The 16,843-nt window shown below is 54.8% G+C and overlaps 5 protein-coding genes across 5 annotated transcripts; 4 read left to right on the top strand and 1 right to left on the bottom strand.

Annotated features, from left to right (window-relative positions):
* The first annotated feature begins 3,137 nt into the window (after positions 1-3,137).
* BGZ61DRAFT_381337 (Metallo-dependent phosphatase-like protein) lies at positions 3,138-4,861 on the top strand. Its single transcript, XM_046242645.1, has 4 exons — positions 3,138-3,606; positions 3,679-3,912; positions 3,970-4,224; positions 4,280-4,861. The coding sequence occupies exons 1-4, from the start codon at positions 3,591-3,593 to the stop codon at positions 4,735-4,737; spliced, it is 963 nt and encodes a 320-aa protein (XP_046111292.1). The 5' UTR covers positions 3,138-3,590; the 3' UTR covers positions 4,738-4,861.
* BGZ61DRAFT_442115 (immunoglobulin E-set) lies at positions 4,862-6,554 on the bottom strand. The gene is made up of 4 exons (XM_046244682.1): positions 6,199-6,554; positions 5,490-5,827; positions 5,362-5,410; positions 4,862-5,302 (listed from the first exon to the last, which is right to left on the bottom strand). The coding sequence occupies exons 1-4, from the start codon at positions 6,290-6,292 to the stop codon at positions 5,166-5,168; spliced, it is 618 nt and encodes a 205-aa protein (XP_046111291.1). The 5' UTR covers positions 6,293-6,554; the 3' UTR covers positions 4,862-5,165.
* A 2,732-nt stretch (positions 6,555-9,286) lies between these two features.
* On the top strand, positions 9,287-10,742 carry BGZ61DRAFT_490140 (uncharacterized protein; the record flags this gene model as incomplete). The annotated part of the gene is made up of 3 exons (XM_046250298.1): positions 9,287-9,356; positions 9,414-10,650; positions 10,709-10,742. 3 exons carry the CDS (start codon positions 9,287-9,289, stop codon positions 10,740-10,742), a joined length of 1,341 nt encoding a protein of 446 aa, XP_046111290.1.
* Positions 10,743-11,544: 802 nt separating this feature from the next.
* Positions 11,545-13,068, top strand: BGZ61DRAFT_502965 (NAD binding domain of 6-phosphogluconate dehydrogenase-domain-containing protein). The gene is made up of 3 exons (XM_046251752.1): positions 11,545-11,901; positions 11,974-12,144; positions 12,276-13,068. Exons 1-3 carry the CDS (start codon positions 11,800-11,802, stop codon positions 12,993-12,995), a joined length of 993 nt encoding a protein of 330 aa, XP_046111289.1. The 5' UTR covers positions 11,545-11,799; the 3' UTR covers positions 12,996-13,068.
* Positions 13,069-15,418: 2,350 nt separating this feature from the next.
* Positions 15,419-16,043, top strand: BGZ61DRAFT_502963 (uncharacterized protein; the record flags this gene model as incomplete). Its single annotated transcript, XM_046251751.1, has 2 exons — positions 15,419-15,507; positions 15,653-16,043. The coding sequence occupies 2 exons, from the start codon at positions 15,419-15,421 to the stop codon at positions 16,041-16,043; spliced, it is 480 nt and encodes a 159-aa protein (XP_046111288.1).
* Positions 16,044-16,843: the final 800 nt, after the last annotated feature.

The raw sequence follows: 16,843 nt of genomic DNA, 5'->3' as shown, positions 1-16,843 counted from the left end.
GAGGCGAGAGAAGAGTCCATTTTGGATAGATGAAAAGCAGACTCACAACCAGCTGGCTACAAACTGTCTGCGTGTGATGGGAATGAACCTGCAATCAGACATATGCAAACTCATACAGCCAGGAGCATACCGTACCTCGCTTCCGTCTGAGACTATTTCTTTGCATATCCCACCAGAGATGCAATATGCTTGCCATTACTGGGCTCAACATGTACAACATGCCGGCGTAGGTACGGGGAATGATGGGCCTATCTACAATTTCTTATTGCAGCATTTTCTTCACTGGCTAGAAGCATTAAGCCTTTTTTGGAGGATATCGGAAAGCCTCAGGATTCTGGAGCAGTTGCAAGTAGCTTGCAAGGTAAGTAAGTGCTATAAAGCAGAAGACTAAGTATGCTAATAAAATTACAGTTATCAGGGGGTGAACTGCTATCGGACTTCATCCAAGATGCACAGCGATTCGTCCTTGCCAACATGTCTGTGATAGACTCCACGCCTCTTCAGATCTACTCCTCAGTCCTTGCCTTTACACCAAAGAACAGTAAGGTGCGGAAAGCGTTCTTCCAGGATTATCAGGTTCCTAGGTGGATTTCTCTTGCGCCGGAGCCAGAGGGTGACTGGGATCAATGCCAACAGATCTTAGAGGGCCATGTGTTTACGTCGTTGGCATTCTCACCCGACTCAAAACTCCTTGCTTCGGCGAATCATGATACCGTCCGGCTCTGGCAAGCCAATGGGGGTTTTACATGCATCCATGAACTCAAGGGTCACACAGGCCCGGTACTATCAGTAGCCTTCTCGCCTGACTCAAAGCTGCTGGGATCTGTATCTGATGACGAGACTGTCCGTCTCTGGGAAGTTGATAGTGGTATATGTACATGCATCCAGGAGCTTCAGTACTACCCCCACGATGTTAGGTCAGTGGCATTCTCGCCTGACTTCAAGCTCCTTGCATCCTCACCACGTTTGGGTGAGATTGTCGGTCTCTGGCAAGTTGGTGGGAGCAGTACACGTACCCAAGAGTTTAAGGGCCACACAGACAGGGTATCATCACTGGCATTCTCGCCTGACTCAAAACTCCTCGCCTCGGGATCTGAGGATGATACTATCCGACTCTGGCAAGTTGACACCAGTACATGTATTCAGGAGTTTAAGGGTCATGGATACATAACATCTGTATCCTTCTCACCTGACTTGAGATTTATCGCTTCAACATCTGCGGACAATAGTGTCCGACTTTGGCAAGTTGGGGGGAGCAATATATGCATTCAAGAGCCCAATGGTCATACCAACAACTGGGGAGGAGCAGTGGTCTTCTCGCCTGACTCGAAGCTCCTCGCCTCGGCATCTTCTAATGGGACTATCCGTCTCTGGCAAGCTGGGGAAAAGCACACATGCATCCAGGAACTTAAGGGCCATAAGGGCGGGATATTGTCATTGGTCTTCTCACCTAACTCGAAACTTCTCGCCTCAGCATCTATGGATGCGACTGCCCGGCTTTGGGATATCGATGACAGCATACATATATACGCCCAGGATACCAGGGGTCATACAGATTGGATACGATTAGTAGTCTTCTCGCCTGACTCAAGGCTTCTTGCCTCAGTATCCAATGATAAGACTGTCCAGCTCTGGCAAGCTGATAGTGGACTAAGGGCCCAAAAGCTTACAGGCCATCAAGATTTCGTTAGATCAATAGCCTTCTCACCCAACTCAAAGCTTCTCGCCTCATCATCTGACGATAAGACAGTCCGGCTCTGGGAAGTTGAAACTGGCATATGCATCCAGAAACTCGAGGGCCACACAGACTATATACAGTCAGTATCCTTCTCATCTGACTCGAAATTTCTCGCCTCAGCATCTGATGATAAGGCTGTCCGGATTTGGGAAGTTGAAACTGGCATATGCATCCAGAAACTCGAGGGCCACACAGACTATATACGGTCAGTATCCTTCTCATCTGACTCGAAATTTCGCGCCTCAGCATCTGATGATAAGGCTGTCCGGATTTGGGATGTTGGTGTTGGCAGTATGGACGCATGCACCCAGGAGCTCAAGGGCCATACAAATTGGGTAAAATCAGTAGCCTTCTCCCCCGACTCGAAACTTCTTGCCTCAGCATCTGCAGATTCAACAGTCCAGCTCCGGGAAGTTGAAACCGGCATATGCGTGCAGAAGCTAGAGGGCCATACCAATGAGATATACTCAGTAGCCTTCTCACCTGACTCAAAGCTTCTCGCCTCAACATCTAAAGATAAGGCAGTCTGGCTCTGGGAAGTTGAAACCGGCATGTGCTTCCAGAAACTCAAGGGCCACACAGACTGGATCACATCAGTGTCCTTCTCACCTGACTCGAAACTTCTCGTCTCAACATCCCATTTTGATGAGACTGTTCGGCTCTGGGAAGTCAATGGCGGCGCATGCATTCAGCAAATAATCGCCATTTCGACTTCTCTCCTTCAGTTTGACACCAAGGAGCCATGCATCCACACTGATGTCGGCACCATTTCTCTTCCGAGGTATACATTATCCAATGAATATTACCCTATAACTCTCCCTCAATGCCTGTCTGGTATTGGTATTAGTGATGATAAGTGCTGGATTATGTGGCAAGAAAACAGACTACTTTGGTTGCCGCCGCCATTTCGCAGAGGCTGTTCAGCTGTCTCAGGATCTACCGTGGTAATAGGCTGTGACTCAGGCAGAGTCATTTTCATGAAATTCAGAGATCCAGGGCTGTAGATTAGGAAACAGGTAGTAGAAATAGCATTTATATTCTTCTATATTTCAATATTTCAGCTCGGTCTTCATACATAGGTGATGGTTCGGTTACTCACTACCCACCCAATTCATGCTCTCGAGGACGTGGGGCGTGAAACCAAGACCTGGATTGGCGACTCTCGGATTCCCCAACCTAAGTTATTCATACTCGGACTTGTCCATACACATCACAATACTGCACGCTATTCATGTCTCTGATTTTATGCCCATTTCGATCCGCAATGTTACTCACAACACTAACGCAGGGGCCGGTTTCTGAGTTGGGTTGCGGTGGTGGGGTCAAGTTACAGCGGCTGCTACACCGTCGCCGTCACCAAAAACGCCCTAACAAAACCCTCCCCTCCATCGGGCAATTTCCACGCCGTGCTGCCGCAGCCGCCTCATCAGTAATCCAGCCGGGCGGCGCTCTGCTGGCGACGCACCATCCTCACGGCCACCGCCAAAACCTACCAACTCTCAACACCAACCGCCCATCGCCACATCGCCATATCGCCCTGGCCGCCGTCGCACCCGCTCTCTCTCCCTGTCGCATCCTCTCTCCTTGTCGCTTCCGCCCGCCGCCGCTACTGTCGCCGCCTCCACCCTCGCCATCCTGGCCCCGCGCCCATGTGAACCGCCTTCTCCCCGATCATGTTGGTACAACCACAGAGCTACGCCCCAGACATCACCCTCGCCAGGAGCCGAATTCGCCGCCGCCAGCCTTAATGACGCTGGCGCATGACCCTGCGGCCCTCCATACCTCGCATCTGTCCATATCCTCCTCCTCCTCGGTGGCCCCTTAGGCGCCGCCACCTGCAACATCGCCCACCATGCCCGGGCTCCCAGGTAAGCCGGCAAAGAAAGCTGAACGCCGGCGTCAAGCTCTGTCCGACTGACACGCCCCCTCTTGTCTCGCAGCGTCCGTCGACTTGGACGAGTGCATCTCGCGCCTCTACAAGAAAGAGCTCCTCGCCGAGTCCGTCATCGAGGCCATCTGCGCCAAGACCAAGGAGCTGCTCATGCGCGAGAGCAACGTCGTCCACGTCCGCGCACCCATCACCGTAGTGGGGGACATCCACGGCCAGTTCTTCGACCTCATTGAGATTTTCCGAATCGGCGGCTACTGCCCAGACACCAACTACCTCTTCCTCGGTAACCCCGCCCACCTGCGTGGCCGTCGTCGATGGCGTGGCTGACAAAACACTACAGGCGACTATGTCGACCGCGGCATGTTCAGCGTTGAGACCATCTCGCTGCTGGTGTGTCTGAAGCTACGATATCCCAACCGCGTGCATTTAATCCGCGGCAACCATGAGTCGCGTGGTGTTACCCAGTCGTATGGCTTCTACACCGAGTGCTCACGCAAATACGGCAACGCCAACGTGTGGCACTACTTTACCGACATGTTCGACTTCCTGACCTTGAGTGTCGTAATTAATGACCAGATATTTTGCGTCCACGGAGGTACGTGCCAGCTGCATCCATGGCGCCCTGGCAGCTGCTAACACAATCACCTCAGGTCTATCCCCCTCGATCCACTCCATCGACCAGATTAAGATCATAGACCGCTTCCGCGAGATTCCCCACGAAGGCCCGATGGCCGACCTAGTCTGGTCCGATCCCGACCCCGACCGTGACGAGTTCTCGCTTTCGCCTCGAGGCGCGGGGTACACCTTTGGCGCCCAGGTGGTTAAGAAGTTCCTCGCCGTCAACAACATGTCACATATCCTCCGCGCCCATCAACTTTGCCAAGAGGGCTTCCAAGTCCTATACGACGACCGGCTCAGCACTGTCTGGAGCGCACCCAACTACTGCTACCGCTGCGGCAACATGGCCAGCGTCCTCGAGGTCAGCGACACCGGCGAGCGCTTCTTTAACGTATTCGCCGCCGCGCCCGAGAACGATATTCATAAAGATTTACAACCTGGGGGTGAGAAGTCTGCGGACGGTAACGCCCTCCCCGACTACTTCCTCTAAACCCTCCTGGGAATACCCACCCGGCAGCTCTCCCCTTCACACCAACCTGGAGCTTGGTTCGGGCTTGATGATATTTTTTCCAAAACTACATGATACCATGTTTTTGAGCAGCCATATGATGGACTGGCAGAATAGATTTTTTATTGTTGTTGCATAACGAGATAGAGCCCGACACAAGCTGTTTTGGTAATTCTTGGGCCATGTGAAACGTGATCTACTCTAAGGTAAGGCAACGTATGGTAAAAGTAAAAGTAAAGGTGAAGTATGCCCCACGTGTTCAGCTCCAACTGACAATTTCTCCTCTTTATGTGATTTTTTTCTTATTTTCAATGTATAATTTTGTTCAAGACCAGGTATCTCGTATCTCATGACATGTAATTTTGTTTGGGTATTCCAGGTTGGCTTGACCAAGATTCGTCGTGGGCTTTCTACCGGTTCTTCTCGTCAACGATGTCGAAAGTCCACTCGAACTTGAGATGTGTTTTCTTGTCGTCGTCAACGAAGGTGGAGGTGACCTTGTAGTGGCCATTAGCGAGGAATCCCTTGGGGGCTTCCTCCTCTTGGACTGTTGTGGTGTCGGTTAGCTTCGTTGGCGATCAGACAGAGAGGATCTTGGCAACTTACACTTCTTCTCATAGGTGGTCTGCTTGTCGGTGTTGGGAGCGTAGCTACCCTATGGAAGAGTCAGAAGCGGTCCAATTGAACATATGGAGGTTTCGCATTTCAAATGAGCGAAGCAGGTCAGAACGTACAATCATCTCCGAGTCCCTGGAGACCGTGGCCTCGAGCCCGACGCGGCTGCGGCGCTTGACGACCTGGACGTAGTGCAGACCGCTGAGGATCTCGTGCTGGACCTTGAACTTGGCGACCATGGTGAACTTGGAACCCCCGACGATGATGAAGGGCTTGTCCTTGAGGGTCTTCTCGCTGCCGGGCAGGGAGAGGTCGATGGTGACGGCTTCGCGGCCGGGGGACTCCATGGTCAGCGACAGGATGATGCAGACGCGGGGGTCGTTGGGGTCGGAAATGTCCTTGCCGCCACCTAGACCAAGGGACTCCTTGTAGCGCTGGAGGGACTCATCGCCGGCGTCTAAGTGGGAGGAGAAGATTTGGTGTTAGTTGTGAGCTTGGTGAGGATGGGTGGTTGGGTAGTTTGTGTGAGGAGGGGGGAGTTCGAGATGGCGGGGTTGTCGAGGTACAATAGCAACGGGATACGCCATAGGCATTCATGACACGGGGATACACTGGAGCTTCAGGGTATTTGGGATGCCATTTGGAGGCCAATTTGCACACCAAGTGGTTCATGTAGGGCAAAACAGCTGGAGGAGCTGTCCCCGGCAATTGCAGCGATCGTCATGACGAGTCGCGACCCGCCACTATTGGGAGGAGAGCTCGAGCATCGGCCCGCTTTGCCGATGGCAGTAGAGCCTCTAAACACGGGAGATGGAATGAATTACCTACCCATCTGCTGGTACTGGGCCATACTCTGCTTGGGCTGGGAGAGCGTGTAGCCCTCGGTCTGGTCGGGCATGGTTTCATCATCGTGGGAAGCCATTGTGGGCGGGGTGGGTGATGGCCGAGGCGGGGATGGAAGTCGACGGTAGTGGGAGAGAGATGGAGATGGGAGAGCAAAAAGAAGGTGAGAGAGATGCGTAAGAGCGTGAGTGGCTCGATTTGGGAGAGGAGGAGTAGGAGGGGGAGTAAGAATAGGATTAGGAATAGGTAGGAGGAGAGGAGGAGAGGGGAGCTTGGAATGGGGAGCTCTGGTGGAGGAGGGGCTGCATAGCACAGTGCTCACACCTACTGTTGCGGTGACGATGGAGGGGCTAGGTACGGCGGTGTTGCTAGTTAGGCGGTAGGCGGTAATAGGCGGTCGGCAGCCAGTGGCAGGCTGTAGCAGGCTGCGGTGGGGTCTCAGACTCATGGATTCATGCCATGATTGGGCTCGGGGACCAATTAGACACGGGCAAGACGCCGCCCACGGCCAAGGCCCAGCCGTAACCAAGTTGCAAATGCCCAGGTTTGTTTATTATGGTGGTGCTATGGGGTAGGCGTAACTACGGTAGCTGAAGGCGGCTTGTGTGGCTGAAGCGGCCAAGACTTGCTGACACTTCTTGTTGGGGAGGGAGCAAACAAGTTTGGCTGCGGTATGGGGTTTGTGGTCTGTTGGTGATGCTTCTCCATCTTGGCATATCTAGCACGCTGCGTCTCGGGTCTGGGAGGGGGATGCTCGGTGAGTGGTGTGGGTTGGGCGACCGAGTTAGGGAGCGAGCTCAATGGGTCTGAATGGATGAGCGAGTTCCGGGCCTCAACAACGTGGGTCGGTTTCAGAGACAGAGGACAGAAGACACACGATGCCTCAGCAAGGAGTCATATACATGGCTGAAACACGCGTCCGGAACAGAACGCGAACGAGGCCCGACAGTCGTTGTGGTGGTTCCTTGCTACCTCAGCGGCCGAAAGTGCACATAATACGGCTGGCGCTGGAAGTTCGGCAACACAGTCAGCACGCACACCGTTCGGGGTTGGATGGATGGGAACGGATGGGAGGACGAATGGATCCTCCTGCATCGGGGCCCAGTCGTGACACTTCTCCCGCATCGAGCTTCAACCACCTGCCCAGGCGGAGCCAACGACGGGAACGAGCCGATAGCAAGCCGCACGTATGGCGAACGGCGCAGGGAAATCCTTGAGTGCCGTCCGCCAAAAGGAAGGAAAAAATTCCGTCCAGGCGCGATCTCGTGGGGGAGAGAGCGGATGGAGGACGAGCCCTCCCGCAGACCCGACTCCGCGACGATCCCTTCACCTCAATGCACTCTCCGGAGCCAGTGCGGCCGGTTGGGGGCGTGCCTGGGCTTGGGCTGGCTGGATTGGACTGGCTGAGGTGACGACCCCCCGAGCAGACCATGTTGGCGCGATAAGTGACTTGTAACATTGCTATTCGCTGGCATCGGAGGTATCGGTGGCATGCCGCAGCAGTCGCAGTAGGGCTGTGAGCGCTGGGCAGCCCCATCCAAGTTGGGCTCAGAAGACACCGCGCCCAGTGGACACTGGACGGCCAAGACGGTGCCCGCTGTTCGTCTCCGTCTTGTCTCGTCTCGCCTCAACTGGCCTGGCGCCATCCCACGGGAGCCAGGCGAGGCGAGCGCGAGCGCGACGGACACCCATGTTTTCTTCCCCGCGTTGGGGGGCAAACCCAGCCAGCGCAGCGCTCTCAGCATCGCCTGTTGGCGCCTCGTGCGTGTGCGTGGGACCTGGGTTTGCGCCGCGAGTGGGTGCGTGGGCGCGGGAGCGGCGGCCAAGGGTCCTGACCACCACAGCGCTGAACAGGACAGGGCCGGTTGGTGACTGGCAGCCGTAGAACGGGGCGTACCACCCCTGGTCGGCGTCTGGCTTGCTGTCAATGTCTGAGGATTTTTCTGGTTCCTCCCAGGAGATAGATCGGGCGATACGAGAGGCCAGTGTGGACAGGGCCCCCAACGTACGCATGTACGCAGCATTGGATACATGTAGGCACCTACCTGGGTACTTTACCTAAAGTACTAAGGACCTTATGTAGGTAGGTACCTACGCACTGGTACCACAATAAAAAAAGGAACCGGACCAGATGGGAAGGACAAAGAGAAGCGGCCGAGCTGGAAAAACTCAAGTGATTGACCAAGTGATGGACCCTGCGGTTGATTCGATGGGATGCGACGCGCCAAACCAATACAATACCGGCACGCAAACTGGCCCTGCACGGGAAAGGAGGTACGTACCGCCCGCTTGGAGTCGTCGCTCCCCGGCGTAATCAAAGTCAGGTGCTCGAAAAGTTGGGACCAGCCTGGAGCGTGGTTCAAAGGGGTAATTCCGCCAAGCCATAGGCGGGTACCTGGGCGCAGCGTAAAATGGCGCGTGCAGCGCAGGTAGCAATATATCTCGCAGAAAGCCTCCCACACACGCTGCTGCGCTGCTGCACGGTGCGCTAGCCAACCTAGACCAGTCTCGTCGCCCGGGGGGCCACCGAACCCGCCCAACAGGGCCGCCCGCTAAAATCCTCGACGCTATCCCAGCACCTAATTTGCGCGACTCGACTTGCCCGTCCCCGTCCCGGTCGCCGTCTCAGCTCTTTCGCCCTCGAGCCCATCGCGATCCTTTTTTTGCCCTCACCTTGCCCGTATTTTCCCTCCCCTTCCCTCCCTTACTCTATTCGCGACCTGGCCTGGAGCACGATCCCCGCCGGCCCTTTTTCTCCTCGCAACGCCCCCTTATAGGCGCCGCCTCCCTCGGACGAATTGAGCCCTGCGTGGACACGGTACGTGATTTGCGAGCCCTTTCGTCGCTGCGTCTCCTCGTGCGCCCGTCCATCTCCGACCGCCGACACGCTCTCCGACGTGCAAACTGCTGACGCGCCGCCTTCGGTCCCTTGCAGATCCGATCTACACATCTCTTTCGTTTGCGCGCCGATACCCATCGCCGCTTTCGCATCGTCAACCGGCTTCCGCGTCGATTTTCCGCTCAGAGATAACGAGACTGGTCGCGCTGCGCCCAGTAATCACAATTGGACACGATGGGCCCCAAGACGGAACGCAGCTTGCCTGCCAAGCACAACCCCCTCATGATCGGGGAAATTCCGGATTGTACGAACCTCCACTTCCTCGATGATGCGGTTTCGAAGGCTCACCATAGTTTTGCAGACAACGATTTGGTTGCGCGCCGGCGCCTAGGACAGACCAAGCTGACGCCTAAGATGGTCGGCGCGGGCGAAGTCGAGCAGACGACTCTCGGCGTCTTCGATTACGCCCACCTCCGCGCGCCTCTGCCCAAGGGCATCGTCTCCGGCATCTTCAAGTCCAGCCCCAACAGCTACTTCCTGATGCGCCGCAGCTTCGACGGTTACGTGTCCGCGACCGGCATGTTCAAGGCCACGTTCCCCTACGCCGAGGCCGCCGACGAGGAGACCGAGCGCAAGTACATCAAGTCCCTTGCGACTACCAGTCCCGAGGAGACGGCCGGAAACATCTGGATTCCCCCGAACCAGGCTCTCGCCCTTGCCGAGGAGTACCAAATCGCGCCCTGGATCCGCGCCCTGCTCGATTCTGCCAAGATTCCCGTAACCAACACTCCTGATTCGCCTCCCAAGAGCATCACCGCGCCTCCCAAGTTTGATGCGACCAAGCCTCAGCCTCAGCTGGCCCCTCCCACGCCTTCAGCTATCCCGAGACGATCTCGCCGATCAGTGAGCCCTACCAAGAGCACCAGCACGAAGCGAGCGGCCGCGTCGCCCCGAAAGCGAAGCACCCGTGCCAAGGTCGAGGCGGTCGAGGTGATTGCTGAGAAGTCGGAGGGTATCAACGGCGAGGCCCAGGAGAACAAGCTCGGAGATATCGTCATGAAGTCAACCGAGTTCGATCCCGCGATTGTCCTGGAGTCCAGAGAGGAGGACCTCCAGCTCAAGGTCCGCATCGAAGAGAAGGTCCACAAGAACTCGGAAGGCGTCGAGACCAAATGCACCGTCACCGAGGTCGAGGTTCCCCTTCCTACCGCTGGCGAGCCCCCGAGCGCCGAGGAGATTGCTCAGATGATTGCCGCAGCCCAGGGAGACGTCCAGAAGCAAAAGGAAGAGGAGAGCAAGAAGGCAGAGGAAGAGGAGAAGGCGGAGGGTGAGGACGATGCGCCCAAGCTTGTGTCAGCTCCCACCTCGGCCAAGAAGAGCAAGCGAAAGGCTGCCGACATTTCTGTTGGCAACAAGAAGGCTAAGGCTGCTGCCGAGAATGCAGGAACTGCAGCGAGCGCCCAGAATGCAGCAGAGGAGGCGCCCAAGGAAGACGAGGAACAGCCTAGAGCCAAGAAGGTCAAGACTGACGCCGAGCTACGGAAAGACAAGGTCAAGAACCGAGCACTATTCGGATTGGGAGCCACTGTTGCAGTTGGGTAAGTCGATCTCATGTCATACTGTCGCGAACGTCTTGGAACTAACACTCATCCACAGCGCCATCGTTCCCTGGCTCATGAACTTCATCTAAGAAAACGACATATCACTGCCGAGGAAGACGGGAATTTTAGGAGACATCAGGGTTCTCCCAAGACAGGCTGAGGCGGGAAGGCGGTTGGATCTGGCGCGGTCTTTGTTTTTTCTTGGTTTTATTTCCCCAGTTATTGTCTTTTACCTGGAACATTCCCCCCCCCCCCCCTCTTTGGCGACGAGGTTGCGGAAGAGCCGCGTCTCGCACAAACAGGAACCCTTACCTCCCCATCATGCCCAGAACATCACTTTTTTTTTACTACTTTATTACCCTTTTGGCCCTTGCACATACCCCTTTTGCCCGAAACCGTAAGCCCAAGACGGCTGGCGAGTTCGGGCTTCTTCTGACTGTTTTGTAAAAGATTGAGAGAGAATATTTGCTTGGGGGGACACACGGCGGTGGTGACGAGCCCAAGGCACGGGGAGGCGGAGAGGCGAACGGAGCATTGTAATGATCACCTACCAGAGCTACAAAGCATTAAAGAAAATCAAGAATAATAAAAAACCAAAACCAAAGAAAGATTTCAACTCAATTGATTGATAGCCGTAGGTTTGGGACTGGGGATATTACATCCGTGGCAGTTGAATGAATAGCCGGACTGCCGAGCCACTGAGACTGTACGTTACCCGAAGGCACGCCCTAGATTCATCCCTAGAACGCGGGATTCTCTAGCGACCCCATGCCCTGAATCTTAGCGCCGTAACCCCTAAAACAGCCGTCCAATACCCGCCTAATTTTCTCCCCCGCCCCCGCGGCCGGAACGAGATCTCCCCCGCACGACGCCAATCTCTCCCAGCGCCGAGCGGGCGTGAGGCGTCATGCTCTCCAACTGCTGCATCCCCCTCGGCAGCTCTGGCTATGAGCGGCAATGGCCGGCTCACCCGGGTAACCATTCCCCCACCTGTCTCAATGTGCAGCTCTCTCCCTTGGGTATTTCTTGCGGTATGATGTTGGGTGATGGTCGTATGGAGGCTGCATATAGTTGACGCTTGAGCGACATTGTACGTCACCAGCTACTGCTCCTGCTCCTGCTACTTGTGCTCTTCCAATTGTAATCATGAGAGCTCCTACGCGACTCAGGAGCTTAGTTCTCCGCCGCGGCTTCGCCAGCACGGCGAGGCGCCTAGACAACTACGCATTTGTCGGTCTGGGACAGATGGTGTGTTTTCTCTTGCCTACGAAGGCATCCTTCTCGCAAGCCATTGTCCGCTGCTAACACGGCTGGTGCCAGGGATACCAAATGGCCAAGAACTTGCAGTCAAAGCTGGGCCCCGAGGACAAGGTCTCCATTTTCGACATCAATGGCGAGGCCGTGAAGGGGCTGGAGACGGAGATGAAGGCGGCCAAGGGTGGTGCGGCGGTTGAGTTGGCTGCGAGTGCTTTTGATGCTTCCAAGGATGCTGTAAGTCGGCCTCTATAACCTTTCGGTCGTTCGAGGCTCTTCGTTGCCCAGACCGAGAGCTGTCTTGATTCCTTCTTGCCATCAGCCGAGCGGCCATCTGTGTGTATAAAACAGTCACTAACACCAGCCAGGACACCGTCATCACCGTCCTCCCAGAACCCCAGCACGTCCAAGGCGTGTACGAATCCATCCTCACCGACGCGCTCCCCAAAAAGGACCGCATCTTCATCGACTGCTCCACCATCGACCCGTCCACCTCCCGCCAGGTCGCCGCCTCCGTGTCCGCCGCTGGCCAGGGCACCTTCGTCGACGCGCCCATGTCCGGCGGCGTCGTGGGCGCCACGGCCGGCACGCTGACCTTTATGCTCGGCGCGGCGCCCTCGCTCGTCGCGCGGCTCGAGCCCGTCCTGCTGCGCATGGGCAAGAAGGTGCTGCACTGCGGCGAGCAGGGCGCCGGGCTGTCGGCCAAGCTGGCCAACAACTACCTGCTGGCGCTCAACAACATCGCCACGGCCGAGGCCATGAACCTGGGCATCCGCTGGGGGCTGGACCCCAAGAAGCTCGCGGGCGTCATCAACGTGAGCACGGGCAAGTGCTGGCCGAGCGAGGTCAACAACCCCGTGGCCGGCGTCGTCGAGACGGCGCCCGCGAACCGCGACTACAGCGGCGGCTTCGGCATCGCCCTGATGAAGAAGGACCTGCGGCTGGCCATCATGGCCGCCGAGGAGGCCGGCGCCCATATGGAGCTGGCCAAGCCGGCCTATGCCGTGTATGAAAAGGCGGAGAAGGAGGAGCAGTGCCAGGGCCGGGACTTTTCGGTCGTGTATCGATATCTTGGCGGAAAGGAATAGTAGCTTTAATCAAGGGATATAGACTTGAGAAATAAAATAAAACCCCTATTGACATATCTTAGGTGGTGTGGAAGTGTTAGTTTTGTTTTCGCTGTTTTCTTCGTCGCTGTTCCAAAAGTTTGTCCTCCACCTAGTAGCCCTTCATTACTACAACAATGTCCCATGAGTTGACAGACAATAAACTCTTCGGTCAGGTTAATTCTCGCTTGGAAAATCATATGTGTAGGTCCGGCCTCAATAGTTGTCTCATTCTCAAAGACGCGTGCGGTAGCCAACACCTCTCAGGTTACATTCTCCTCACTTATCGGTATTCCGACCGGCAATAGTTCTGTAGGGGAACACAACATTTCCCATCGAGCCCACTTACATACATCTCGAGTGTGAACCATTCACGGTACATGCTCTCAATGAACTGCACATTCATTTTACCCACAAGAGACTGTGTTGAATGAGACGCTGCGTTTTGCCCGACTCACGAACAGTTCATCCCCCCAAATAGCTAACGGGACTTTGTACGGATTTCGACAAGATATCCCAGTCCGCTTAAATCTTGCTCTTAACCGATTCGTGACCGCTTTGTGGTGGGACGCTTACTATACACGTTCCCACTACTTCGGCGATCAGAGCTTCGGCCAGCCTCGATCGGTAGCGTCGCCGAGGGAATCTAGAAATGGGATCCTGCACCTACTATCTGCCAGGATTTGGCCTCTAACGTAGATCGCGCACGACTAGATTGTCGAGCAAATTGCGATCTAATTAGATACAGATGGTAGGACGGTCATCGGACAGGATCGAGTGGCCTCGTCCTCGTCTCACAGTTCGTGGTGACCGGATCCTTCCCGATGACACGGTCAACTTCTGGGTTCCCTTCCAAACGACTCTGTGGATCCCAGTTCTAAATACTTGAAGTTTATGCGTGTATTTAGGTTGTCAGTTACCAGCCGTCAACTTAGTGCGAATGCAGTCTTCATTCCTTTCCCATGAGGGGGCATTTGTCATAATCCCTTGCAGCAACGACAGAACGTAGAAGCGTCCACAAGAGATGGCATTAGACCAGCGCAATATGTTCCAGCTTCAAACGAAACCTATGGAAGTGCTGTCTGCTTTGAAGGCTGGCAGAAGACCACCGTATTTTAGCTGAGCCATGGCGGTCAGCGCTGGAGCCTGGAGGAGCATCCAGGCTCCCATGTTGAACGTGCAGATATATACGCATTTACGATCGCACCAGGCCAGTTAAAATCACCAACAAATCCGTCGACATCGCATAAGCCCTCGAATCACCATTCTCTCCTCTGCACCTCTAAAATACATAACACACGCAACTATCTAGTTAATTATCTTGCGAGGCTTATAGCACCGGCTACCCTGTAATATCTTGAGTTGCTCAGTCTATATCCTTGTGTACACCTCTTGCCTGTTTCCTGCTCACTGGGCGCTTTGAATTCCAAGTCGGAGAGATGCTGCGATGGGGAAAAGAGTTCATGCAACGAGTGATGGCAGAGTTGGATTCGAGGTGGAATTTGACTGTAACTACAATATTGAACAAACCAGTCGACAACACCGACTCGTTCACCTCGCTCAGGTTCAAGACACCTTTATCAGTGGGCCGCTCTCATCAGAACGCCAACCCTGTGACAAGATTGAAGAAGTTGCATTAAGCTTCTTGCCCCAGGACCAAGTCTTGTGACCTCATCGAGCGATGAAAGTAGTTGTTTTTGTCATCTGTGGCCAGCGGGTAACTCAAAATAGCTCTAAAAATTAGAACCCTGGGCGTCGAGTCCCGATTAAGAGTTGTCAAACCTGCTTAAAGACTTGGTAGAAAGGTTGGTCGAAGAAGGGGTGATGGAAAACGAGGCTCGTGCAATCATCGAGCAGGCGCCAAAGAATTAAGCATCCAGGCGCTAGTCGAAGTCTCACACTTGTCTCGACCATTTCTTTGGGTAAGCGAATTCTGTGAATGAGGCACACCTTTGGACATACATTAGCTGTTTTAGGCGATATATCCTGATATATATGTCAGCTTACAGGCCGTCTACCCCGCGCCAAGTCCAATGCCGTCTTTTCACCTTGCCCTCATGTCTCAATAACACCAAACACCGCTTGCGCCACGATGTACTCTTCTGATTCTAGTGAAATGACAGTGTTCTACCAATCCAGCTTCTTCAAACAACTCCCAACACAGACATCCTTCAATAGCCGAGATAAACTGAATCGCCCATGAAACGGACCCCGTTCGTGCAGAGAGATCCGACAGCCCGCCGCCCGTGACCATTCCATCTCTCGGCCTGCTAGTCAAGCACGGAGCGAAGATCTCTGTCGCAGAAGCCAAATGTCTCAAAATAGTCCGCGAGCGCTTGTTTCATAAAATACCTGTGCCTGAAGTGTACGGGTGGTGTCGCCACGACGGCCAAGTGTTTATATACATGGAACTTGTTCAGGGCGTTACGCTGGAGCAGAGCTGGGACACATTGGTTGAAGAGGACCGAACCTCGGTGTGGAACTCGGAGGTATGGTTCGGGAATGGTGGGGCCTGACAAGACATGACGCCTCAGACACTGTCATCAGTAAGTTTCTCAGGCTCTGGTCGACTTCTTATTGCCAATGTAGTGATGCAGGCCACGTTAATAACCAACCTCTTTTGGACACCATCTTACCAGCAGCAGCTCCCCAACGGCGGGTCTATTTCAGAGTGTAACAGCATTCCACGATTGGTTCACCTCGACAATCGGTTCCGAGGAGCATTGGGGTAGGAAAACACCCCATCCGTATCGTTCATTTCTGCCGGACCATGTTCCTGTCATGTTCACACATGGGGATCTTCATCCTTCCAATATCATTGTTTCGCATGGGCCGAACCCACGGGTTGTGTCGGTCATCGACTGGCACCAGGCAGGGTGGTATCCGGCATACTGGGAGTACTTCAAGGCGCGGTGGACGTCGCGTATCGGGGCTGAATGGGAGGTCAAATATTTGCCTATGTTTATCGGCCGGTGGGAAGACACGGTGTACGACTACTGGGATTATTTCGTATTGGCGCGCGGAGCATGAAACAGAAACACCAACGGGATTAACACGCCCCTTACGTCCAACGGCTTGACGACGTCCTGCTAACGACGCTGCACTTCGCATCGCGTCGCATCTAAAAGTCCCCGAATCCCTGCTCCCACGCGAGCTACTACGTAGTAGTTCTGTCGGCCGGGGGTGGCGCCGAGACGCCAAAAAGGTCCCTGACCAGGGTTCGGCCGCCTCCCCATCCGCCAAGACGAAGGCGGCTGACGATTGTTCCGGTCAGTCGATCGTGTACGGAGTACGGAGTAGTTAGCGTGTAAACGCGCAGGTGGGAATAAGCGAGGTGGTGTCCGGCCTTGGGATCTTAACATGATGCCCGAACTCCATCCAAGTCGGCGACGTGATGAATAAAACAATATCGAAACATGTTGGGCCCGTAGTGTTGCTGCGTCAGGTCAAGTCTCTCTCATCTTTTGTATCATGTCGCCACGGGATACTTATGGGTTGAGAGCAGAAAGACAGATAATTAGATAGGCCTGCAAACGAAAAACACATCAGATCCACTCCATTTAAACGGCAACCAAGATAGCCGTGAGACAATACCCTTGGCGGCGAGCCGGATCGGCGGGCCCGGGCTTCATTCTATCCGAGATCTTCCAACCCGTGACGAAAAACCCCCGAAGTCCGCTCACCAGGGCGGGCGCCTGTGCTGACGGCGCGGGGGTTTAGGTCTCGCGAGGTAGCATCCGATGCTGTTTCGTTCTTCTCTCGTTGCTTTGTTTCTTTCATCTTGCTATTTCGCCGTGGCATTCGCCGTCATCAGCAGTGCCTTGGAAGTT

Source organism: Ilyonectria robusta, assembly GCF_021365365.1.
Source record: "Ilyonectria robusta strain PMI_751 chromosome Unknown BGZ61scaffold_2, whole genome shotgun sequence".
In the NCBI taxonomy this organism is placed as follows: Eukaryota; Fungi; Ascomycota; class Sordariomycetes; order Hypocreales; family Nectriaceae; genus Ilyonectria; species Ilyonectria robusta.
Note: the sequence above shows the minus strand (reverse complement) of the source record. Positions and strands in the feature narration are given on the sequence as shown.

Excerpts from the sequence above, each read along its gene's own strand:
- BGZ61DRAFT_442115 (XM_046244682.1), bottom strand. The coding sequence starts at position 6,292 with ATGGCTTCCCACGATGATGAAACCATGCCCGACCAGACCGAGGGCTAC. Across the intron at positions 5,828-6,198 it reads GGCCCAGTACCAGCAGATGG|ACGCCGGCGATGAGTCCCTC; the intron begins GTAGGTAATTCA and ends CCTCCCACTTAG. Across the intron at positions 5,303-5,361 it reads GACCACCTATGAGAAGAAGT|TCCAAGAGGAGGAAGCCCCC; the intron begins GTAAGTTGCCAA and ends ACACCACAACAG.
- BGZ61DRAFT_502965 (XM_046251752.1), top strand. The coding sequence starts at position 11,800 with ATGAGAGCTCCTACGCGACTCAGGAGCTTAGTTCTCCGCCGCGGCTTC. Across the intron at positions 11,902-11,973 it reads TTGTCGGTCTGGGACAGATG|GGATACCAAATGGCCAAGAA; the intron begins GTGTGTTTTCTC and ends GGCTGGTGCCAG. Across the intron at positions 12,145-12,275 it reads TTGATGCTTCCAAGGATGCT|GACACCGTCATCACCGTCCT; the intron begins GTAAGTCGGCCT and ends AACACCAGCCAG.
- BGZ61DRAFT_381337 (XM_046242645.1), top strand. Across the intron at positions 3,913-3,969 it reads CACCAACTACCTCTTCCTCG|GCGACTATGTCGACCGCGGC; the intron begins GTAACCCCGCCC and ends AAAACACTACAG. Across the intron at positions 4,225-4,279 it reads GATATTTTGCGTCCACGGAG|GTCTATCCCCCTCGATCCAC; the intron begins GTACGTGCCAGC and ends CAATCACCTCAG.